We start from the raw sequence: 26,552 nt of genomic DNA, 5'->3' as shown, positions 1-26,552 counted from the left end.
ACAGCTGCATCTAAATGCCTAATTAGCAGGCAAGGTGATCGGACCGTGCCCGCTAATAGCACCCAGGATTGCGGTGGTTCAGAGCGGGGTCGCTGCGCCACAGCCTACCTGAGTATTGTTGCTGACCATGTCCATCCCTTTATGACCACAATGTACCCAACATCTGATGGCTACTTTCAGCAGGATAATGCTCCATGTCATAAAGCTAGAATCATCTCAGACTGGTTTCTTGAACATGACAATGAGTTCACCGTACTCAGGGGCGCCGCAATCATGAGGCGACCTGAGTCGTCTGCCTCAGGCGGTGCCACCAGCTGTCTTCATGGGGGCGGCATTCAGTGGCAGATTATAATATGAGCGGTTCGGGCGGCCGCCCACATTATAATCCGCCACTGATTGTACCATGTACCGGAGTCCCCCCGCGCCCGGACAGTATCTGTAATGAGATGCTGTGAGCGGGGGAGACTGTATTCATAAGCGCCGCGCTGTAATGAATCAGCCACGCGGTGCTGTTACTACAGCGCGGCGCTTATGAATACAGTCTCCCCCCGCTCACAGCATCTCATTACAGATGCTGTCCGGGCGCGGAGGGACTCCGGTAAATGCATTCCACGTCCGTGATCCGTCAGGATCACGGAACGTGGGAATGCAGCCTTAGTCCCCCGGCTGATGTGTGGCTGCCGGAGGTGTCCAATCCTGTCTCCGGCAGCGCGCGCATCAGAGAGATCCCCGTGCGCCGGAAGTCCACAGCCACAGGCACACGGGGAGCTCTCTGATGCGCGCGCTGCCGGGGACAGGACGGGACACCCCGGGCAGCCGCACATCAGCCGGGACCAGACCAGAGAGGCTCGACGGGGGGAACGGATGGCAGGTGAGTTGTGCGCTGTTTTTTGTTTTTGTTTTATCTGCTGTGCAGGGGGAGGGGAGGGGAGGGGAGGGGAGGGGGGGGGGGGGAGAGGGGGACCATCTATAAGGTAGGGGGAGAAGGGGACCATCTATAAGGGAGGGGGGAAAGAGGGGGACGATCTATAAGGTAGGGGGGAAGAGGGGGACGATCTATAAGGGGGACCATCTATAAGGGAGGGGGGAGAGGGAAGAGGGGGACCATCTATAGGGGGGGAAGGGGACCATCTATAAGGGAGGGGGGGAAAGAGGGGGACCATCTATAAGGGGGGGCCATCTATAAGGGAGGGGGGAAAGAGGGGGACCATCTATAAGGGGGGGACCATCTATAAGGGGGGGGGGAAAGAGGGGGACCATCTATAAGGGGGGGGAAGAGGGGGACCATCTATAAGGGGGGGGAAGAGGGGGACCATCTATAAGGGGGGGGGAAGAGGGGGACCATCTATAAGGGGGGGGGGGAAGAGGGGGACCATCTATAAGGGGGGGGGAAGAGGGGGACCATCTATAAGGGGGGGGAAGAGGGGGACCATCTATAAGGGGGGGGGGGAAGAGGGGGACCATCTATAAGGGAGGGGGAAAGAGGGGGACCATCTATAAGGGGGCATCTATAAGGAGGGGGGAGAGGGGGGACCATGTATAAGGGGGGGAGGGGGACCATCTATAAGGGAGAGGGGACCATCTATAAGGGAGGGGGGGAGAGGGGGACCATCTATAAGGGAGAGGGGACCATCTATAAGGGGGGGAAGAGGGGGACCATCTATAAGGGGGGGGGGGAGAGGGGGACCATCTATAAGGGGGGGAGAGAGGGAAGAGGGGGACCATCTATAAGGGGGGGGGGAGAGGGGGACCATCTATAAGGGGGGGGGAAAGAGGGAAGAGGGGGACCATCTATAAGGGGGGGGGGGAAGAGGGGGACCATCTATAAGGGAGGGGAAAGAGGGGGACCATCTATAAGGGAGGGGGGGAGAGGGGGACCATCTATAAGGGAGGGGGGGAGAGGGGGACCATCTATAAGGGGGGGGGGAGAGGGGGACCATCTATAAGGGGGGGGGGACCATCTATAAGGGGGGGAAGAGGGGGACCATCTCCTAAAAGATCAGCACCCTCCTCTCCTGACATCCTCTGTGCTGCTGTGACCTCTCCTAAAAGATCAGCACCCTCCTCTCCTGACATCCACTGTGCTGCTGGGACTTCTCCTATAGGATTAGCACCCTCCTCTCCTGACATCCTCTGTGCTGCTGGGACCTCTCCTATAGGATTAGCACGCTCATCTCCTGACATCCTCTGTGCTGCTGGGACCTCTCCTATAGGATTAGCCCCCTCCTCTCCTGACATCCTCTGTGCTGCTGGGACCTCTCCTATAGGATTAGCCCCCTCCTCTCCTGACATCCTCTGTGCTGCTGGGACCTCTCCTATAAAGTCAGCCCCCTCCTCTCCTGACATCCTCTGTGCAGAAAGGGACCAAACATTATGTTTATTGGGGACAGCAGTGGGGGGGGGGGGGCAGTAGTGGATTATAATGTGGGCGGATTGACGGGGGGGGGGGGGCGTCATTCTATAGTTCGCCTCGGGCAGCAGAGAGGCTAGAATCACCCCTGACCGTACTCCAATGGCCTCCACAGTCACCAGGTCTCAATCCAATAGAGCATCTTTGGGATGTGGTGGAACGGGAGATTCGCATCATGGATGTGCAGCCGACAAATATGTTAGTTGAGTTAAGCCCTATGCTTAAAGGGGTTATCCAGTTAAAAAATCTTTCTTTCAAATCAACTGGTTTCAGAAAGTTATGTAGATTTGTAATTTGCGTTTATTTAAAAATATCACATTTTCCATACTTATCAGCTGCTGTACGTCCTGCAGGAAATGTTTTCTTTTCAGTCTGACACAGTGCTTTCTGCTGTCACCTCTGTCCAAGACAGGAACTGTCCAAAGCAGGAAAGGTTTCCTATGGGGATTTGCTACTGCTCTGAACAGTTACTGTCTCAAACAGGGGTGGCAGCAGAGAGCACTGTGTCAGAAAGCAACTCTTCCTGCAGGACATCCAGCAGCTGATAACTATGTGAAGACTGGAGATTTTTTAAATAGAAGTAAAATACAAATCTATATAACTTTCTGAAAAGTTGATTTGAAAGGAAAAGATTTTCACTGGACAACCCCTTTAAGTAATGTAGCTCTTTGGAAAGAGTACTCTATACTGGTCTCAGCAGTTGCTGTTTTCTACCTAATGTAGGTCGTGGCATGGAGTGGTACAGCATGCGCGCACCGACTAGTGGTGCTTTTTATCTCTCATGTAATACATGGAGGTTCTGTACGAGTCCCTAGAATTCATTGATGCTGTATACAAGATTTGTGCTAGAGGAGGCCTAGCTGTAATAAAGAGACTGTTATGGTAGTGTACTATGGAGGAGATTTATCAAGCATGGTGTAAAGTGAAACTGTCTCAGTTGCCCCTAGCAACCAATCAGATTCCACCTTTCACTCCTCACAGACACTTTGGAAAATGATAGGTGGAATCTGATTGGTTGCTAGGGGCAACGGAGCCAGTTTCACTTAACCCCATGTTTGATAAATCTCCCCCTATGTATTTATGCCCTCTGAACAACCACCAGCACGTTCACATAGAACAAGAGCCACAGTCAGTACTGCAGCTGTTGGGCTGCTCAGCTTTCCACATGCCATTGGTTGGCCAGGCATGCAGCGGATTGTATTTCAACAAAAGCTACAGCAGCACATGGTGCTACAACTGAGCTGGTGCATACACCTGCGTGATGGTATAAGTGGCAGAGATATGCAGAGAGCGCTTACACAAGAGCCATTATTATAACTCGTAGATGTCAGGCAATTGTAACACTAGTACCAAGCATTGACTACCATCTATGTGGACCTCCAGTTTTTATAAGAACACTAAAAGAAAGGTCTATGTTTTAAAGGGATTAATAAAGGAGTGGGAGAGAGGCAGGCAAGGCTTTCTATATAGATATGAGGATACATGGCCTCACGCTGAACTGAGACATTGGGGCAGGGCTACAGAGACAGCTGAGGAAGCAATAGTTCTCAGGACTGAGGGGGTCCAAAGCCCCCAGAGGCTTCATGTGTCTAAGGTTACCAATAGCAGAAAGCAAGTACACTAAGGCAATAGCTCAGAGAGCACAGGGGGTCCATGGACAGAAGTGCCCCCACATGATGCTGCCATTTTCTGCACACTGCTAAGCCTGTACTACTTGTTCCATCTGGTACTGTCCTGCTAAGCTTGGACCTGGGGAATCTCTCCTAGTGTTAGGGCTCGTTCCCACTGAGCAAAAGCAGCTGAATTTCTGCGCTGAATCAGCGCTGAAATTTCAGCCGTTAAAATAGGTGCAGAGCTAATTTCCATTGTGTTGAATGGAAATTCTGCTCTGCAGTTCACACAGTGGAATTTCCGCACTGAACTAATCCGCTTTCCGCCAGAAGAATGAACATGTTCATTCTTCCGCTAGCGGAAGCCTATACAAATCAATGGGGCTCTGATTTTCTGTTTCAGCGCGGATTCAGCGCGGAATACAAGCGTAATACAAGCGGAAATTACTCGCTGAATCAGCGCGGAAATGGGGAAAAGGGGGGGGGAGGAGGATTCTAGTATATGTTCTGGTATAGTCTAGTTTACTCACCAAATACTCGCTGAATTTCAGCGCTGAATGCATGCGGATTCAGCGCGGATTCCTCGAGTATTCCGCGCTGAATTTGTCAAGAGCTGATTACGAGCTGAACACTTTCCTAGCAGAATACGCAGGGATTCTGCTTGCATTCTGCTTATATTCTGCTCGGAATTCAGCGTCAGTTGATTTCAGGCGGAAATATTTCCTCACGTAATCCGCCCCTTTTGCTCTGTGTGAACGTAGCCTAACATTCCCAATATAAAGGGTCTTGAAACCAAAACTGCAACAAATCACAGCTCAGCTTTCATTTTTTTAGAGTTCGTTAAAAATATGAAAGCTGCGCTGCGATTGGGGGGGGGCAGACAGTTTTTGGTTTGGGGCAGATTAGGGGTTATCCAGCGAAAATCATTTTCTTTTAAATTACCTGATATCAGAAAGTTATATAGATTTGTAATTTACTTCTATTTAAAAACCTCAAGTCCTCCCATACTTATTAGCTGCTATATGCCCTGCAGGAAGTGGTGTTTTCTTTTCAGTCTGACACAGTGCTCTCTCCTGCCATCTCTGTTCGAAACAGGAACTCTCCAGAGCAGGAGGGGTTTTCTATGGGGATTTGCTACTGCTCTGGACAGTTCCCGTCTCGGACAGAGATGTTAGCAGAGAGCTTTCCTGCAGGACATACAGCAGCTGATAAGTATGGGAAGACTTGAGATGTTTAAATAGTAGTAAATTACAAATCTATGTAACTTTCTAAAACTAACTGTTTTAAACAACCCCTTTCATAAATGTGGGCCATCATGTGGAGAAACAGATCAGTGGGCAGTCTGTGCTGGAACAGTGACAGGGATGGGGACTTAAAGGAAAATAAAGGAGAAATTATTTATTACGGCTGCCAATCTCCCTGACCTGCACATGCCACACAACTAGACTTGGCATACCAGAAGTGTTATAAAGTACTAGTGGCAGTGCAGTGTGATCATCACTGGGGCCCATAGTATTGGAGGGGACAGTGCAGTGTGATAGGAGGGGGGGCAGTGCAGTGTGATCATCACTGGGGCCCATAGTATTGGAGGGGACAGTGCAGTGTGATAGGAGGGGACAGTGCAGTGTGATCATCACTGGGGCCCATAGTATAGGAGGCGACAGTGCAGTGTGATAGGAGGGGGGGCAGTGCAGATTGACCATCACTGGGGCTCATAGTATAGGAGGCGACAGTGCAGTGTGATAGGATGGGGGGCAGTGCAGATTGACCATCACTGGGGCCCATAGTATAGGAGGCGACAGTGCAGTGTGACTATTACTGGGGCCCATAGTATAGGAGGCGACAACGCAGTGTGATCATCACTGGGGCCCATAGTATAGGAGGCGACAGTGCAGTGTGACTATTACTGGGGCCCATAGTATAGGAGGGGACAGTGCAGTGTGATAGGAGGGGGGGGGCAGTGCAGATTGACCATCACTGGGGCCCATAGTATTGGAGGGGACAGTGCAGTGTGATAGGAGGGGACAGCGCAGTGTGATCATCACTGGGGCCCATAGTATAGGAGGCGACAGTGCAGTGTGACTATTACTGGGGCCCATAGTATAGGAGGGGGCAGTGCAGTGTGACTATTACTGGGGCCCATAGTATAGGAGGGGACAGTGCAGTGTGATAGGAGGGGGGGCAGTGCAGATTGACCATCACTGGGGCCCATAGTATTGGAGGGGACAGTGCAGTGTGATAGGAGGGGACAGTGCAGTGTGATCATCACTGGGGCCCATAGTATTGGAGGGGACAGTGCAGTGTGATAGGAGGGGACAGTGCAGTGTGATCATCACTGGGGCCCATAGTATTGGAGGGGACAGTGCAGTGTAAAAGGAGGGGACTGCGCAGTGTGATCATCACTGGGGCCCATAGTATTGGAGGGGACAGTGCAGTGTGATAGGAGGGGACAGCGCAGTGTGATCATCACTGGGGCCCATAGTATAGGAGGCGACAGTGCAGTGTGACTATTACTGGGGCCCATAGTATAGGAGGCAACAGTGCAGTGTGACTATTACTGGGGCCCATAGTATAGAAGGGGACAGTGCAGTGTGACTATTACTGGGGCCCATAGTATTGGAGGGGACAGTGCAGTGTGATAGGAGGGGGCAGTGCAGTGTGATCATCACTGGGGCTTATAGGATAGCGGGGGATAGTGCAATGTCATAGGAGGGGGGGGGCAGTGCAGTACGATAGGAGGGGGGGGGGCAGTGCAGTACGATAGGAGGGGGGGCAGTGCAGTACGATAAGAGGAGGGGGCAGTGCAGTGTGATAAGAGGAGGGGGCAGTGCAGTGTGATAAGAGGAGGGGGCAGTGCAGTGTGATAAGAGGAGGGGGCAGTGCAGTGTGATAAGAGGAGGGGGCAGTGCGATAGGAGGGGCAGTGCAGTGCGATAGGAGGGGCAGTGCAGTGTGATAGGAGGGGGGCAGTGCAGTGTGATAGGAGGGGGGCAGTGCAGTGTGATAGGAGGGGGCAGTGCAGTGTGATAGGAGGGGGGGCAGTGCAGTGTGATAGGAGGGGGGCAGTGCAGTGTGATAGGAGGGGGGCAGTGCAGTGTGATAGGAGGGGGCAGTGCAATGAGATAGGAGGGGGGCAGTGCAGAGTGATAGGAGGGGGGCAGTGCAGAGTGATAGGAGGGGGGCAGTGCAGAGTGATAGGAGGGGGGCAGTGCAGAGTGATAGGAGGGGGGCAGTGCAGAGTGATAGGAGGGGGGCAGTGCAGAGTGATAGGAGGGGGGCAGTGCAGAGTGATAGGAGGGGGGCAGTGCAGAGTGATAGGAGGGGGGCAGTGCAGAGTGATAGGAGGGGGGCAGTGCAGAGTGATAGGAGGGGGGGCAGTGCAGAGTGATAGGAGGGGGGCAGTGCAGAGTGATAGGAGGGGGGCAGTGCAGAGTGATAGGAGGGGGGGCAGTGCAGAGTGATAGGAGGGGGGCAGTGCAGAGTGATAGGAGGGGGGCAGTGCAGAGTGATAGGAGGGGGGCAGTGCAGAGTGATAGGAGGGGGGCAGTGCAGAGTGATAGGAGGGGGGCAGTGCAGTGTGATAGGAGGGGGGCAGTGCAGTGTGATAGGAGGGGGCAGTGCAGTGTGATAGGAGGGGGGCAGTGCAGTGTGATAGGAGGGGGCAGTGCAATGAGATAGGAGGGGGGCAGTGCAGAGTGGTAGGAGGGGGGCAGTGCAGAGTGATAGGAGGGGGGTAGTGCAGAGTGATAGGAGGGGGGCAGTGCAGAGTGATAGGAGGGGGGCAGTGCAGAGTGATAGGAGGGGGGCAGTGCAGAGTGATAGGAGGGGGGCAGTGCAGAGTGATAGGAGGGGGCAGTGCAGTGTGATAGGAGGGGGCAGTGCAGTGTGATAGGAGGGGGCAGTGCAGTGTGATAGGAGGGGGCAGTGCAGTGTGATAGGAGGGGCAGTGCAGTGTGATAGGAGGGGGCAGTGCAGTGTGATAGGAGGGGGGAAGTGCAGTGCAGTGTGATAGGAGGGGGGAAGTGCAGTGTGATAGGAGGGGGGAAGTGCAGTGTGATAGGAGGGGGGAAGTGCAGCGTGATAGGAGGGGGCAGTGCAGCGTGATAGGAGGGGGCAGTGCAGTGTGATAACAGGGGTGGGGGCAGTGCCGTGTGATAACAGGGGTGGGGGCAGTGCAGTGTGATAACAGGGGTGGGGGCAGTGCAGTGTGATAACAGGGGTGGGGGCAGTGCAGTGTGATAACAGGGGTGGGGGCAGTGCAGTGTGATAACAGGGGTGGGGGCAGTGCAGTGTGATAACAGGGGTGGGGGCAGTGCAGTGTGATAACAGGGGTGGGGGCAGTGCAGTGTGATAACAGGGGTGGGGGCAGTGCAGTGTGATAACAGGGGTGGGGGCAGTGCAGTGTGATAACAGGGGTGGGGGCAGTGCAGTGTGATAACAGGGGCGGGGGCAGTGCAGTGTGATAACAGGGGCGGGGGCAGTGCAGTGTGATAGTAGGGGGGGGCAGTGCAGTGTGATAGTAGGGGGGGGGCAGTGCAGTGTGATAGTAGGGGGGGCAGTGCAGTGTGATAGTAGGGGGGGCAGTGCAGTGTGATAGTAGGGGGGGGGCAGTGCAGTGTGATAGTAGGGGGGGGGGCAGTGCAGTGTGATAGTAGGGGGGGGCAGTGCAGTGTGATAGTAGGGGGGGCAGTGCAGTGTGATAGGAGGGGGGCAGTGCAGTGTGATAGGAGGGGGGCAGTGCAGTGCGATAACAGGGGTGGGGGCAGTGCAGTGTGATAGGGGGGCAGTGCCGTGTGATAGTAGGGGGGGGGCAGTGCCGTGTGATAGTAGGGGGGGCAGTGCCGTGTGATAGTAGGGGGGGGCAGTGCCGTGTGATAGTAGGGGGGGGGCAGTGCAGTGTGATAGTAGGGGGGCAGTGCAGTGTGATCAGTTATGTAACATTTGGGGGATTGCTGTAAGTTCCTTCCCATCACATGACTGGGAGGTAATGGGGATGAGGCAGCAGTATTCCTCAGCCAGCACACATCCTCACACACAGGACTGGCCTATAGAGCAGCCATGAGGAAGTAGCAGTGACAGGCTGGCACACCCCTGAGTGAGGTCACCGGGCAGGAAGGTGCCCGCACACTGTACACTGCTTCTCTCTGCTGGGGATGGCAGTGCCCGCTATGTGCTACACTCACTCCGGGGCTGCCCAGCATAGACAGAGACAGGTGGGCGCCTCTCCTCCTGAACATGCCGGATAGGACACACAAAAACAAGTGGAGAAAAGCCGTGCAGTGTGTACTGTACCTTGTTCATTCCATTACCCATGGCTGCAGCGCACTTACAGGCACACAACGAAGCACAGCATCCACAGCAGCTCGCACACGTGTGCCCGGGGCTTCTATGCCTACGATCACGGCTGCTCTGGACTTGTCAGAGAGCAGTCAGGAACAGCTGAAGGAGCTCCGGGCCCGCCTCACCCAGCTGCCGCCTCCTCCTCTGCTCCCTCCCGGCTCCCTCACCCAGCTCGTGACTGACACCTGCCGGCCGCTGCCGGCATCTCCACAGTGATTACAATGTGACACAGTTATCACCAGGGCAGGACTAGCTGGAAGGCAATGTGCACACTGTAATAAGAAAGGAAGGAGAAGAGGAAAAGCTGTGAGGCAGCGCCTGGTGTGATACCATAGGTCAGCTGGTGCACAGTCATATAGTCACCTTTGTGCATATCGCCCCCAACCTTAGAGATACATCTGATGAGTTTCCAATAGTAGAGGATCCAGCTGGATAAGAATAGGTCAGCAGCAGCTGAATGGAGTACAACACAGGATGCCTCAGATACAGCAATCAGGAGAGGGCTGGGTATTCTGACAATTAGAGAACAGAACATACAGAACAGCCTCAGAGCTGTGCAGTCTCCCCCAAGATAGTGCACAATGGTGTTACTAGAAGACAGATCAGCCACCTCAGTAGAGGAAGAACAAACAGCTAATGACCCCTTGGTGGACAAAGGGAGTGAATTTATATGTCTAGTAGTTTTCTGACCACCCATGGGGATCAATGTGTAACACTATGCAGAAAGGCTGTGGTCTAAACGCAGCCAACGATCAAACGACGAACGAGCAATCGTCCGTTTTGATCTTTCAACATGTCATCAATTCGTCGTTCACAAAAAATTCGCCGATCGTTCCGTGTAAACAGTCGTCGCGCGATAGTCCGCCCGCAGCCCGGCCCCCCGTTCGCAGCCCGGGCCCCCGCTCATCCACAGCCCCCTGCGCCGGCTCGATCGCCACCCCCGCCGCTCTCATCGCCGCCGCCGCTCTGATCACCACTCGCCGCTCCGGTCGCGCCCCCCCCCGCTCCGATCGCTACCAGCGCCGCTCTGATCGCCATCCGCCGCTCCGATCGCTACCCGCCGCTCTCATCGCCACCCGCCACTCTGATCGCCACCCGCCGCTCTGGTCGCCACCCCCCCGCTGTCGCTGTCGCCCCCGTCGGCCCACGGTCATACGTTACCTGCTCCGCACAGCAGGTCTTCAGCCATCCCCGACTCCGCTCTTCAGTGCACTGATTGGCTGAAGAGGTGAGCCGGGAATTTCAAACGGCTCCTCTTCAGCCAATCAGTGCTCCTCTTCAGCACTGATTGGCTGAAGAGGAGCCGTTTGAAATTCCCGACTCCCCTCTTCAGCCAATACGTGCACTGAAGAGCGGAGTCGGGGATGGCTGAAGACCTGCTGCGCGGAGCAGGTAACGTATGACCTTGGGCCGGTGGGGGCGATCGGATCGGCGACGGTGGCGGGGGGTGGCGACCGGAGCGGCGGCGGGGGTGGCAATCGGAGCGGCAGTGGTGGGGGGGCGACCGGAGCGGCGGCGGGTGGCGATGAGAGCGGCGGGGGTGGCGATGAGAGCGGGGGGGGTGGCGATGAGAGCGGGGGGGTGGCGATCAAGCCGGCGCAGGAAGCTGGGATGAGCGGGAGGCCGGGCGGGGGGCGGGCAGCAGGCGGGCCGGGCTGCGGGCGCGCGATCGCAAAACGATTTTTCTGTACGATATATCGTACTGTCTAAACGCTGATCGTTATGAAAAAAAAAATCGTTAAACGCAGCATAACAGAGACAATAATCAGCTGATGAAACAATCAGCCAATCATTGGCCGGGACCGCCATGGCCAGTAATTGGCTGAACAGCCTGGAGGAGCCCTGGAGTGTAGATGGGTAATGTATGCTGTTTAAAGGGAATCCGTCAGCTCCTGGGCCCTACCTAAGATGCTGACAGTGTGCTATAGCTGGCAGTCCCCTAGTAAGCATGGTCATTTTTGGTAATTTTCCGTGCAGCGGATTATGTACAATCTTATGTCTCCTACTGTCACAGAGGTGTTGTTCGTTCCACACTTGTCATGCACCCTCCTCCCTCTTCATGAATAATCAATGCTGCCCGGCCTCCTGCTCACTCAGCTGTCAGCTGATTGCAGATCAGTCCTCTGTAGGCAGGTTATCTCTGAAAGAATCTCTCCTCCCTAATGTGTTGGAGCTGTGGTCTAGGGGTAACTCACCTGTCTAGAGACCTGCCAGCAGTTCATTCTCTGATGGAAATTAAATAAATGTCTTTTTTTTTTCTCATTATTGTATCATTTTTAAAGCTATGTTCACACACACAGTATTTTGGTCAGTATTTTGCAACCAAAACCAGGAGTGGATTGAGAACTCAGAAAGGCTATGTTCTCACACTGTTGAAATTAAGCAGACGGCCGTCATTTAATGGCAAATATCGGACATTGTTTAAAAAAACCCCAGTAATTATTTGCCATTAAATGACGGCCATCCACTCAATTTTAACAGGGTGTGAACATAGCCTTTCAGTGTTTTCAATCCACATCTGGTTTTGTTTGCAAAATACTGAGCAAAAATACTGTGTGTGTGAACATGTCTTTTTTTTCCTCATTATTGTATCATTTTTAAAGCTATGTTCACACACACAGTATTTTTGCTCAGTATTTTGCAAACAAAACCAGATGTGGATTGAAAACACTGAAAGGCTATGTTCACACCCTGTTAAAATTGAGTGGATGGCCGCCATTTAATGGCAAATAATTACTGGGGTTTTTTTAAACAATGTCCGATATTTGCCATTAAATGACGGCCGTCTGCTTAATTTCAACAGTGTGAGAACATAGCCTTTCTGTGTTCTCAATCCACTCCTGGTTTTGGTTGCAAAATACTGACCAAAATACTGAGCACAAATACTGTGTGTGTGAACATAGCTTTAAAAATGATACAATAATGAGAAAAAAAAAAGACATTTATTTAATTTCCATCAGAGAATGAACTGCTGGCAGGTCTCTAGACAGGTGAGTTACCCCTAGACCACAGCTCCAACACATTAGGGAGGAGAGATTCTTTCAGAGATAACCTGCCTACAGAGGACTGATCTGCAATCTGAGAGCTGAGCAAGCAGGAGGCCAGGCAGCATTGATTATTTATGAAGAGGGAGGAGGATGCATGACAAGTGTGGCACGAACAACTGCTCTGTGACAGTAGGAAACATAAGATTGTACATAATCCGCTGCACGGAAAATTACCAAAAAGGCACCATGCTCACTGGGGGACTGCCAGCTACAGCGCACTGTCAGCACCTTAGGTAGGGCCCAGGAGCTGACGGATTCCCTTTAAGCAAGGGCTGCAGGGACATCGGTAACAATGTCTGTACAGCCCTTGCTAAACGATTATTGAGCCGTGTAATAGGAACAGTAAATGAGCGACGATCTACCAGATTGGCGCTCATTTACAGTATTCATCGGGCCACCTTCGGCCTGTGTAATAGGATTTTTAGCCTACAGGTGACTTATACTTGTGAACTTCAGTGCAATACAATTAATAGAAACACAGAACTTAACAGGTGCAGGTGATTATAGAGTGTGAGGTAGTCAGGGGTGTAGCTGATGTCTCCTGGGCCCTGAGGTCAACTTGGGCCCCCCTCCCCCTCCTTTCACGACCAAGTGATGCTATTGGTATATATGTATGTATGTATATATATATATATATATATATATATATATCTATATCATAAAAATCAAAGTCTGTCTGTCTGTCTGTCCTTCTGTCTGTCTGTCTGTCTTCTATAGACTTCCAAACGCCTGAACCGTTTGACCCCAAATTTGGCACACAGATACATTGGGTGCCCGGAAAGGTTATTGCGAAGGTCCCGTCCCCGCCAGATGTACAGGAGGGGAGGGGGAGGGGAAAGAGCACCCCATAGAGATGAATGGGAAAATCTCCTCACTGCAAACACAGGTGATATAATTAGCTGCAGCAGACACGGCAGTTGGAGCCTTAGCAACCAATAGGATTACTGCTTTCATTTTCACAGGGAGCAATGGTTGCTAGGGAAGCTGCCTCACAACATCCACAGTAATAACTGGTAGACCCCCTACTCCATCTATACAGTACATGTATATACAGGACCCCCCTACTCCATCTATACAGTACATGTATATACAGAACCCCCTACTCCATCTATACAGTACATGTATATACAGGACCCCCTACTCCATCTATACAGTACATGTATATACAGGGGCCCCCTACTCCATCTATACAGTACATGTATATACAGGACCCCCTACTCCATCTATACAGTACATGTATCCAGGACCCCCTACTCCATCTATACAGTACATGTATATACAGGACCCCCTACTCCATCTATACAGTACATGTATATACAGGACCCCTACTCCATCTATACAGTACATGTATATACAGGGCCCCCTACTCCATCTATACAGTACATGTATCCAGGACCCCCTACTCCATCTATACAGTACATGTATATACAGGGCCCCCTACTCCATCTATACAGTACATGTATATACAGGGCCCCCTACTCCATCCATACAGTACATGTATACACAGGGCACAATAGGTATACCAAACTGTGACTGGGTAACACTGCCACACCAGACCTGACCAATACCGCCATACTGTGAATGGATAACACCGCCACACCAGACCTGACCAATACCGCTATACTGTGCTGGATAACACTGTCATACCAGACCTGACCAATACCGCCATACTGTGACTGGATAACACTGCCATACCAGACCTGACCAATACCGCCATACTGTGCTGGATAACACTGTCATACCAGACCTGACCAATACCGCCATACTGTGACTGGATAATACTGCCATACCAGACCTGACCAATACCGGCAAACTGACTGGGTAACACCGCCACACCAGACCTGACCAATACCGCCATACTGTGACTGGATAACACTATCATATCAGACCTGACCAATACTGCCATACTGTGACTGGATAACACCGCTATACCAGACCTGACCAATACCACCATACCGTGACTGGATAACACCGCCACACCAGACCTGACCAATACCACTATACTGTGACTGGATAACACCGCCATACCAGACATGACCAATACCGACACACTGTGACTGAATAACACTGCCCTACGGGTAAATACAACCCTGCAGGTATACAGGACTTTACAGGTATACAGGACCCCAAAACTATACACTACAGGTGCACGGGACCTCCTCAAAACTATATACTACAGGTATACAGGACCCCAAACTTTACACTACAGGTATACAGGACCCCAAAACTATATACTACAGGTATACAGGACCTCCACCAACTATATACTTCAGGTATACAGGACCTCCACCAACTATATACTACAGGTATACAGGACCTCCACCAACTATATACTACAAGTATACAGGAATGCCACCAACTATACACTACAGGTATCCAGGACCCTCAAACTATAAACTACAGGTATACAAGACCTCCACCAACTATACATTACAGGTATACAGCACCAACTATATACTACAGGTATACAGGACCCCCGAACTATACAGTACAGGTATACAGGACCTTCACCAACTGTACACTGCAGGTATACAGGACCTCTCTCAACTATACACTACAGGTATACAGCCCCCCCCAAATACACACTACAGGTATACAGGAACCCCCTCCAACTATACACTATAGGTATACAGCCCCCCCAACTATGCACTACAGATATGCGAGACCCCTAAAAACTATACATTGTGGGTATACAGAACCCCTCCAACTATGCACTACAGGTATACACTAATTCCACTGATTAACTCAGATGAAACAATACCTTTAGCTTGGCCTCCTGGGCACCTTAGAACAAATCTAATTAACACACTGACACTTTATACCCGGGCAGCGCCGGGTACATTTTCTAGTATATATATATATATATATATATATATATATATATATATATATATATATATACACATACCCAGACAGATATTACAAATAACACCAGCATATAGGAAGAGAAAATATTATCACCATACATATTACCGGCATACTGTTACTGACCAAATCCTGTACGCTGAGACCAATATTACCACTATATAGGAAGGAAATATTACCGCCACACCACAGCCACTACCATCACCACCATATTGTTACTGACCAAATCCAGTATACTGAGACCAATAAAACATAGTACCAGATAAAAGTAACAAATAACACCACCACATACTGACTAACACCACCACTGCTACTGAATAATCCACTATACACAGATCACTATCACCTCATACAGTCATATAGAGGTAGACCCAGCTCTACACAGGTTCTATACACTATATGGCTGGGTTCACACTACTTATATTTCAGTCAGTATGGTGGTCCTCATATTGCAACCAAAACCAGGAGTGGATTAAAAACACAGAAAGGCTCTGTTCACACAATGTTGAAATTGAGCGGATGGCCGCCATTTAATGGCAAATATTTGCTGTTATTTTAAAACAACGGCTGTTGTATTGAAATAATGGCAGTTATTTACTGTTATATGGCGGCCATCCACTCAATTTCAACATTGTGTGAACAGATCCTTTCTGTGTTTTTAATCCACTCCTGGTTTTGGTTGCAATATGAGGACCACAATACTGACTGAAATATACGTAGTGTGAACCCAGCCTATACATTAAAGTGCAGTTATATCAAGTGACTTACAGGGGACGTCTTCTCTGATCAGAGTCGTTTTCATTTTCTTCTCCATCTGCCCTGGGCCATTATGAGAACTTCTCCGAGCCACAAATCCACAGAATCTGCCAGAGTAACATATTAGGCTCCTCATACTGGCACTATCCTCATCTACAAACTGCACATCTGTATTGGCCCCTTTATGCCCTCATTTAGTGGGTAGGCTGACTGTATGTGACCCCCCCCCCCCCTTATAGTATATGCCCCCTTCTATGTAGCCTCCTTATAGGCCCCCTCTCCCCCTATGTTGTCCCCTTATAGGCCCCATCTCACCCTATGTAGTCCCTTATAGATGGCCCCCTCTCCCCCCTTACTAATACCCCTTATAGATGGCCCCCTCTCCCCCCCTTACTTATATCCCCTTATAAATGGCCCCCTCTCCCCCCCTCCCCATCGATGGCCCCCCTCTCCCCATCGATGGCCCCCCTCTCCCCCCTCCCTTATAGATGGCCCCCCTCTCCCCCCTTTATAGATGGCCCCCCTCTCCCCCCTCCCTTATAGATGCCCCCTTACTTATATCCCCTTATAGATGGCCCCCCTTACTTATACCCCCTTATAGATGGCCCCCTCTCCCCCCCTCCCTTATAGATGGCCCCCCTCTCCCCCCCTCCCTTATAGATGGCCCCCCTCTCCCCCCCTCCCTTATAGATGGCCCCCCTCTCCCCCCTCCCTTATAGATGGCCCCCCCTCTCCCCCCCTCCCTTATAGATGGCCCCCCTCTTCCCCCTCCCTTATAGATGACCCTCCTCTCCCCCTCCCTTATAGATAACCGCCCTCTCCCCCCTCCCTTATAGATGACCCCCCTCTCCCCCTCCCTTATAGATGGCTCCCCTCTCGAAAAAAAAAAAAAACACAACTCACCTGCCATCCACTCCCCTGTCGAGCCTCTCTCCTGGTCTGTCCCCGGCTGATGCGCAGCTGCTAGGGGTGTCCCGACATATCCCCGGCAGCGGGCGTATCAGAGAGCTCCCCATGCGCCGGAAGTCAGAGCCACAGGCGCACGGGGAGCTCTCTGATGCGCGCGCTGCCGGGGATAGGACGGGACACGCCCAGCAGCCACGCATTGGGGACAGTAAGAGCCAGACTCTTGTGAATGCAAGCAAAACAATGCTTGCGGTCACAAGAGAGTGCAGTGGCGAGGGGAGGCCTCGCGGGCCCCCCCTCATGGTGGGCTGGGTAGCTACGCCACTGTTGGTAGTTACTATGAAGGTAGTGAGTAGAAGTTGGATTAGCTTGACTTATGGTGCCTTCACACTAACCGACTCGCAGCAGAAAGCTACGAGCTAAGGTCCTGGCAGGTCCTGTGCACACATAGTATGTAATGCAGCCGCCCCCTTAACCCCTTCATCCGCTCCCGCCCGCCCGCCTCCCGCTGTCTGTATACATTACCTGTCTCCTGCATGGGGTCCCGGCTTTCTGCTCTCCCGCCCAGCCAATCAGTGGCTGCGGCTGGGCAACACACTGATTGGCTGGGCGGCAGAGCAGGAAGCCGGGACCCCGTGCAGGAGACAGGTAATGTATACAGACAGCGGGAGCTGGAGTCGGGCCGTAGTGGATGAAGGGGTTAAGGGGGCTGTGAGTATGTGTGCGCTTTAGCTCGTATCGGGTCTCGCTGCAAAACTCGCAGCGAGATTTCCGCTGCGAGTCGGCCAGTGTGAAGGCACCCATATGGTCCTTTTACACTAAGCCATTATTGTTTGAATTTTCGCACTAACGATCGCATAATCGGCTCGTGTAAACACAGCAAACGATCAAGCGACAAGCGAGAAATTGTTCATTTTGGTCTTTCAACATGTTTTCAAATAATTGTTGGTCCTTCGCTGATAATTCGCAGATCGCTTCCTGTGAGCAGTCTTTCACAGATTCACCCTATGTGTGAGATGGGCTTTAGCGATCTTAAAACGATCTTAATAATGAATTTACGAACAATTTATCTCTCCGTTTAAACACTGATTGGCATAAAAAAAATTGTTACTTTAAAATGATCGATTGGGTGAATTATCGATCCGTGTAAAAGGACCTGTAGAGAAGGTACTTCCGTCTTGGGGGCTTTGTCCAAGGTAGAAGTGTACCCTGCCTGAATTAAGGCCCTATTCCACGGAACGATTATTGTTCATAAACTCGCTCCAATGGCCGCTCGTTAACGATCACTAAACGATTTTTTTTAGCGAACGATAACACATAACACGTGGGAACGTTAACAATATATGTAGTGTAACGGTTATTTTGTGGTCGTTACATGATCGTTTAAAACGTTTGCAGGGGTGATCATGACCATACGACACACCTACTTTTTTTAAACCTTTTTACGAACGACTGAAAGATTTCTAATTTTACGAACCAATTAACAAATTATCTTTCAAAGACCAACGATTTTTTTTTCAACATACTCAAAACCAATTTTGAATGACAATATAACGATTTTGCCTTTGTCGTTCGCTCGTTTACACCTCATCCACAAAGCGGTTAACGAGCGGTCGTTGGAGCGCGTTTATGAACGATAATTGTTCCGTGGAATAGGGCCTTCAGTGTAGAGCAGTGCTTCTCAAACTTTTTCTACTGAAGCCTCATCCATCAGACCAAAACGATGCCTGGGCCTTACCAGACTGACCATGGGGAAGCTTGGGCCTGACCATTAAAAAGCTGAAAATAATGCTAGGGCTACCTTTCCCCTGTCTTTTAACCCTAAGGGGACACAGACAGTTTTCATTTTTGCGCTTTTGTTTTTTCCTCCTTGTGTATGTAAATCCATAGCGCAGGCAGTTTTCCACCTAGAGACCCAAATGAGCCCTTATTTTTTGCGCCACTAGTTGTACTTTGTAATGGCAGGCGTAATTTTTATTTGGGGAGGGGGTTGTTTTTATGCCGTTCACCCTAGGGTAAATCTGACTTGTTATACATGTTCCTCAAGTTGTTACGATTACAACAATATGTAAAGGTGCGATTACACGTAATGATTATCGTGCAAATTTTTTTTTTTAATAATAATTTATTTTATTTTATATTTTTGAAACAAAGAAAAAAGTATAAAAGCTTCAATACAAATATCCTTTGTGCGAATTTGTGCAACTTTGTGCGATAATGATCGAATTCGAACGATAATCGTACGTGTAAACGCAGCGAACGATCAAACGACGAACAAGAAATCGTTCATTTTGATCTTTCAACATGTTATCAAATCGTCATTCGTCGTTCGCAAAAAATTCGCTGATCGTTCCGTGTAAACAGCCGCACGCAGCCCCGCCCGCAACCCGCCCCCCCGCACATCCGCAGCCCCCTGCGCCGGCTCGATCGACACCCCGCCGCCGCCGCTCTGATAGCCACCCCGGTCGCCCCGATCGCCACCCCCGCCGCCGCTCTGATCGCCACCCCCGCCGCAGCCGCTCCGATCGCCCTCCCCGCCGCTGCTCCGATCGCCCCCCCCCCCCCCCATGCCGACCCCGCTCCGATCGCCCCCGCCGCCCCGGGCGCGAGCATACGTTACCTGCTCCGTGTAGCAGGTCTTCGAAATCCCCGACTCCCCTCTTCAGTTCACTGATTGGCTGAAGAAGGGAGCTGGGAATTTTAAACGGCTCCTCTTTAGCCAATCAGTGCTGAAAAGGAGCACTGATTGGCTGAAGAGAAGCCATTTGAAATTCCCGGCTCCCCTCTTCAGCCAATCAGTGCACTGAAGAGGGGAGTCGGGGATTTTGAAGACCTGCTACGCGGAGCAGGTAACGTATGCTCGTGGCCGGGTCGGCGGGGGCGATCGGAGTGGCGATCGGAGCAGCGGGGGTGGCGATCTGGGCGGCGGGGGTGGTGATCGGGGCGGCGCAGGGGGCTGCGGTTGACTGTGGGGCCGGGCTGCGGATGAGCGGGGGACCGGGCTGCGAGCGGGGGGCCAGGCTGCGGGCGGGCCGGGCTGCGGGCATGCGATCGCAAAACAATCGCAAAAGATTTTTCCGTACGATATATCATACCATCTAAACGCTGATCGTTATGATAAAAAAAAACATTACTCCGACATCGTTAATCGTACGATCGGGCCACTTATCGTTTCGTGTAAACGCACCATTACTTGTATACATTTTTTTATTTTATTTGATGGCTTTTAAAAAATTAAAAACCTTTTAAAAAAAATATGTTCCTTAAAATTGCTCTATTACCATGCTTATAACGCTTTTATCCTTTGATCTATGGGGCTGTGTGAGGTGTAATTTTTTGGGCCATAATGTGTTCTTTCTATCGGTACCTTGGGGGACTTCTAGCATGACTGCTTTGATCTCTCAATGAGATCTATGCAGCATAGATATACTGCATAGATCAATGAGATCTATGTTCTATTGCTCTCGGCTGCTGCAGCCAAAAGCAATAGAATGCCGAGTAGGGATCAGCGCCATTACAGCACAGACCCTGACCGGGTGAGGATGTAGGGATTGCCCCTCGGTGATCGCGTCGCCCGGGGGGGGAAATCCCCCCACTAGACCACCAGGGAAGGCGGACAGCAAGCATTTAGTTGCAGCTGTCAAATTTGACAGCTGCATCTAAATACTTAATTAGCGAGCACAGCGATCGGACCATTCGCGCTAATAGCCGCGTTCCCGAGCTGCATATAGCACCCGGGATCGCGGCAGTTCGGAGCAGGGTCGCCGCGAGGCCCCCCTCTGAACTCCCCTAGCGGCACCTGGACGTTCGGTAACGTCCTGGTGCAGCTAGGGGTTAAAGTGACTGTACCACCAGGCCTAGGCTGAAGCACTGGAGGTGGCCCGACCCACCCTTAGTGGGAAGAAACCCCAGCCCCTCCATGATGTGACTTCATTAGAATCAATGGAACCCTATCATAGAGGGACTAGGGTTTCCTCCCACTAAGGGTGGGTCGGCCCGCCTCCAGTGCTTCTGTCTGGGCCTGGTGGTACAGTCACTTTAAGCTCTTTATACCAATAAAGTAAGTACAAAATAACTTAATAATGTTGCTAAAATGGAGATTGTTGCAAACAGTGAAAACTGCCCCCTCAGCTGTGCCTTGCCAACAACTAGGGGGCGCCTCACTGGTGTAGAGAATAGTACTTATGGTGAAGAAGATAATACTTATACTCACATATATAACAGACCACCGTCTGCTCAAACAGTTCAGGGAGTGCCATTTTGGGTAGTACGAGCCCCAGGCCTATACAACTGGGCCTAGCAGAGTCATTGAGACCTCCCAAGGCAGCCGTGTGTACATCTGTATGATACTTCAGCTTGTGTTCTTTGTCTTACTGTGGATCAGTCCCATGACTTCTTTTGACTGTCCTGACAGAACTGGAGAAGGATCCCCTGTGTGAACAAGGTTTCCCTAGAGGATGGTTACCCCTACTGTGGATTTAGCACTGCATCTTTGCAAGAGTCTCTTACATAAGAAAATCTTTCTATTTCTCTCTTGGTGTCTCTTTCCACCATCCACTAACAAAAGACCTTCTTAGGGCCCTTGGCTAGGCCTGGCTATAGACTGCAGCAGCAACTTGGTTTCTTTACTGTTTAAAAACGAATCATCGTAACAGCAGGTGGGACGCCAGTAAAAAAAGCAAAGTGTGTTGCCGATTATAGCTGTTTCACGCTCTCAAAGCGCTTCTACAGACCTCTCCCCCCTTCCTTATAGATGACCCCCCTCTCCCCCTCCCTTATAGATGCCCCCCCCTCTCCCTCCCTTCTTATAGATGGCCCCCCTCTCAAAAAAACCAAACAAAAACACAACTAACCTGCCATCCGCTCCCCCGTCGAGCCTCTCTCCTGGTCTGTCCTCGTCTGATGCGTGGCTGCCGGGGGTGTCCCGTCCTATCCCCGGCAGCGCGTGCATCAGAGACCTCCCCGTGCGCCGGAAGTCAGAGCCATAGGCGCACGGGGAGCTCTCTGATGCGCGGTATACAACTTAGCTTACATAGTTATACTTGTAGGGCTCATCAAGTTGAATATTTTAGCCAATAAATCTATTTAGAAAACTTGCCTCATTTTCTGTGGTTATATACAGTAGTGCTTATTCACTAAAAGTAATGTAGTAGAATAAACCCTTTATTATTTGGCTGTCTGCTGAGAGTCCCTATTGGTAACATAATTGGTTGGGGGCCCACTGAGACTCACTTGCCCTCTGTCCTAGGCTGAACCCCTAGCTACACCTCTACTGTAAAGGGGTAAATCACGCAAAACCAAGCTGAAGTGTGGTCTACTGTGGGCTTGTTTATCCAGGGTGTGGCTTGTTATCTGTGTTGAATTTTTTATGAATTTTTCCAATAGTGTGCTCATAGTATGGACCTTACAAGATGCTGGGAAAGCTGGGTCATCCCCATCACACTCAGTACAAGATGCTGGGAATGCTGGGTGACCCCTATCATACTGAGTATAAGATGCTGGAAAGCTTGGTGACCTCAATTATACTGAGTACAAGATGCTGGGAACATGGGTGGCCACCATCATACTGAGTACAAGATGCTGGAAATGCTGGGTAACCCATATCATGCTGAGTACTAGATGTTTGGAAAGCTGGGTGACCTCCATTATACTGAGTACAAGATGCTGGAAAACTTGCTGACCTCCATTACACTGAGTACAAGATACTGGGAAAGCTGGGTGACCTCCATCATACTGATGAAAAGATGCTGGGAAAGCTGGATGACCACCATCATACTAAGTACACGATGCTGGGAAGCTGGAGTTTCTGTATTTTCATCATCCTTTTTACCACTGTTGCTGTCAAAGTCCAAGGGGGGGGGGGACTCTGCCCCCAGTGCTTCTCACAGCCTTACCGGGCAGAAGATTTTACCACTAACAGCACCAAGGATGAAGGTTAGAGACATACCTTCATCCTCAGTGTCCTGTACACTACCTGCTGATATTTCCCCTTTAAGCTGGTTTCACATGGCTGTATTTAGCTCAGTATTTTCTATCTGTATTTATAAGTCAAAATCACAAGTGGAACCTACAGAAAAAAAAGTGACCTGAAAGAACAGCATACAGTATAAGGCCGGGTTCACACCAGGACACCTAGTCAGTAAAGACCATCCTGGCCGGTACTGCAGTACCGGACAGATAAACTTAATTTCTGGTGAATTGCACACAATGGAGAGTGCGGCCGGTGTGTGCTGTCAGTGTTGTGCGGCCACTATTCAATGAATAGCGGCTACACAAAACTGACATGTCAGTTTTTCGTGTGGCTGCTAGGGATCCCGGGAACAAATCTGCAACAACGGCCGTGATTAATAGAAAACTTAGGTTGCGTGAACGTAGCCTGATAGAAGAACACTGCAGCTGATAAAGGTGCACAGACATTATGCATGATAATGAAAGAAACCTCAGTAAAATATCACAGCTTATTCACCAGAGATTACACTCTTTAAAAGGAAAATCCTTTTCACATTTCTACCATCATGAAACAGTCATTCCTCTTGTAGTCATATGTTCTAAATTGTACCGAAACTTGGGCCTTTAGTCCTTTGCTGTGCAGGGGAAGAAATGGTCTTTTTATGAGGAAACAACTATGTAAATCATATTTTCAGCACCCCCTCCCCTAAATGAGTGCTGTTTTCTTTAGTATATTAGTTATCATAAATTCTTTTATCTCTCATCTTTATGTAGCCAGGGCAGTAATAACTGCTGCTGCTGCCCTAGGCACTAAACTTGAAGACGCCCCATCTTGGGGAGCGTGGGGCAGAGGTGTAGCTAGGCTCCCCTGCACCCGAGGCAAAGATTCAATTTGCCCCCCCCCCCCCCCGTGTGCGCACCAAGCACAGGGGGGGCCCATGTTGTCTATATATATATATATATATATATATATATATAAAATTTTCAGTTATATTATAAAGTGATATAATTTCAGAAATGCAATGTATTTGCAAACAACAACAAGCTTCTCTGGAGTAACCCTTTAACCCCTAGACGACCCTGGACGTACAGTTACGCCATGGAAGTCTGTCACCAGACTACCCTGTAACTGTACATCCAGGGTGTTTCTTCTGCCATGAAGCGCGCTCCGGAGTGCTTCATAGGAGGTGGGGGCCAGCTGCAGTGAGAAGCCCGGCCCTCACCGTTAATGACAGGCTGCAGCGATCACGTTGCAGTGTGTCATTAACCCCTTAAACACTGTGCGACTGCGTCTTTTAAGTGTAAGTGACAGGGGGAAAAAAGTGCCAAGATTGCCGATTTTTTTCTTACATTATATATATATATATATATATATATATATATATATAAAAAAAAAAATAAAAAGTGATCAAAACGTCCTATCTACACAAATATGGTATTAATAAAAACTAGAGATCATGGCGCAAAAAATGACATCTCATACAGCCCCATAGGTGAAAAACTAAAACCGTTATAAGCGTCACAATAGTCCCATTTTATTAATATTTAATTGCAAAAAAAAAAGGATTTAATTAAAAAAATATTAATAACATTAGAGAATCTGTGTGAACCTGCATGTGGTTGTGTTCGGAGTGAGCTAAAGAATAATGGTATCATGTTGCTTTTACCATATAGTGCATAGCGTAGACACAGGAACCCCCCAAAAAGTTACCATATTGCATTCTTTTTTTCAATTTCACCAATTTATATTTTCATAAATAATATTTTGGGGGTTCCATCATACATGTAATGGTAGAATGCAAGATGGTATTACAAAGTACAATTATTCCTGAAAAAAACAAGCCCTTACATGGCCCTGTAGATAGAAAACTAAAAGTGCTAGAGCTCTTAGAAGGGGAGGAGAAAAAAACAAAAACACAAAAATGAAAATTGTCGCGGTCCACTGGGTCATTTTGGCCTTGGTCCTCAAAGGGTTAACTTCTGGCCCCCATAGCATCAGCTATGGGTGATACAGCTATTGTTACACCAATGCATATGCGTTAATTGCGTCGTTTTTTTTTACATTAGGTTATAAGAATAGGGACAGCTTACATGCAGGCCGGGGAGGTCAGTCCATCTAATCAGGCGGATGGGCAAGGGGGTCCAGGAACAAAAGAAGGAGACTGCAGACAGGCTGTACAGCAGCGGAAACGAAACTGATGTGACCTCATAACCTCCTCACTTCAGGTCATGCACGACTACTATTAGGAATTTCAATACCTGGTCAGACAAACCTGCTCCCTGCCACTTCTCCCAGAATGCTGAGAAAGAATGGATACAACTCTGGAAAACTTCTCCCAGTTTTCCAGGTTTGGATCCAGCTTTTCCCCGGCACCTGGGGTGGAGCAGCAGGGAGTGGAGCAGCGTTGAAAAGCAGATGGCTTGATGCTTTGCTTTCTTTAGATGAGCGATTCGCTCATCTCTACTGGCAGCACTAGTGTGGTGTTCACTATATAGGATAAATAATGTCATATTTACTGTGTACCTGGAATGTTTTTATGAAAAATAATTGTCGGAAAGCAATGGGATAAAATCATCATTTCTAAAGAACTTCAATTATTCCATTTAAAATTTAGTGCCTAAGTAACTTAACAGAGGGGCCATCGTCTCCGCTCCCTGCTGTCTATACCTGTAGAGGCGCCGTCGTCTCCGCTCCCTGCTATCTATACCTGTGGAGGCGCCGTCGTCTCCGCTCCCTGCTGTCTATACCTGTGGAGGCGCCGTCGTCTCTGCTCCCTGCTGTCTATACTTGTGGAGGCGCCGTCTTCTCCGCTGCCTGCTGTCTATACCTGTGGAGGTACAGTCATGCCCGCTCCCTGCTGTCTGTACCTGTGAATTAGGAGGCAGAGATTCTTGATCTATCTCCAGCGTGACACCCAGTGTAATGTAATTCTTTGGTGCCATCTCCTAATGCACAGGTACGCTCAGCAGAGGAGACAACAGCAGTAATACCTTCAGTAAGGTATTCCCTCACCAAATTCAAAGCAGAAATAATTTAGAAAAATTACTCCTGTATTCATAGCTGTCTGATGATCACTGTATATACAGATACGGGTGCATTATAGATCGGCGTAGGGAACCTTGGCTCTCCAGCTAAAGCTTTGGCTTTCCAGGCATGATGATAAATGTAGTTCTGCAACAGCTGAAGAGCCATGGTTCCCTACTTCTGCAACTAGTAGGTAAGGAGAGTCATTGGAGAGGAGAGTCATTAAGGGGTTAAGTATAGAATAATGTACAACCAGACCCCTAAATAGACGCTGGACACTCTCTTGTGTGTCTCTCCCCATACCAGACTGGTGTCACCCTGTACTCCCCTCCCGACTGGGCACCTTTAACCCTCCTCCCCAGACTGGGCACCCTTCACCTCCCTCCCCAGACTGGGCACCCTTCACCTCCCTCCCCAGACTGGGCACCCTTCACCAGGGGCGTAACTAGAAATAGCTGGGCCCCATAGCAAACTTTCCAATGGGGCCCCCCACACACCCCCGGTCAGTCCTCTATAACGGTGCCTGGAGCTCTGACTCTGGCCCCCCCACCCCCAAGTGTACATGCAAGTACGGCAGAGCAGAGGGCACCTGCACACGTACACCTATGTCTAGGGCCGTATTTATCGCTCCGGCACTAAATCTGA

General features: G+C 50.1%; 1 protein-coding gene across 1 annotated transcript in view; it reads right to left on the bottom strand.

Annotated features, from left to right (window-relative positions):
- DUSP22 (dual specificity phosphatase 22) overlaps nt 1–9,517 on the bottom strand; it is a 61,668-nt gene extending 52,151 nt beyond the window's left edge. Inside the window, exon 1 of the mRNA XM_069958090.1 lies at nt 9,312–9,517. Coding sequence (XP_069814191.1) covers nt 9,312–9,332 — 21 coding nt within the window. The 5' untranslated portion in view covers nt 9,333–9,517. The remainder of the gene's footprint in view (nt 1–9,311) is intronic.
- Nucleotides 9,518–26,552: the final 17,035 nt, after the last annotated feature.

The sequence above is a fragment of the Dendropsophus ebraccatus genome, chromosome 2 (assembly GCF_027789765.1).
Source record: "Dendropsophus ebraccatus isolate aDenEbr1 chromosome 2, aDenEbr1.pat, whole genome shotgun sequence".
Lineage (NCBI taxonomy): Eukaryota > Metazoa > Chordata > Amphibia > Anura > Hylidae > Dendropsophus > Dendropsophus ebraccatus.
Note: the sequence above shows the minus strand (reverse complement) of the source record. Positions and strands in the feature narration are given on the sequence as shown.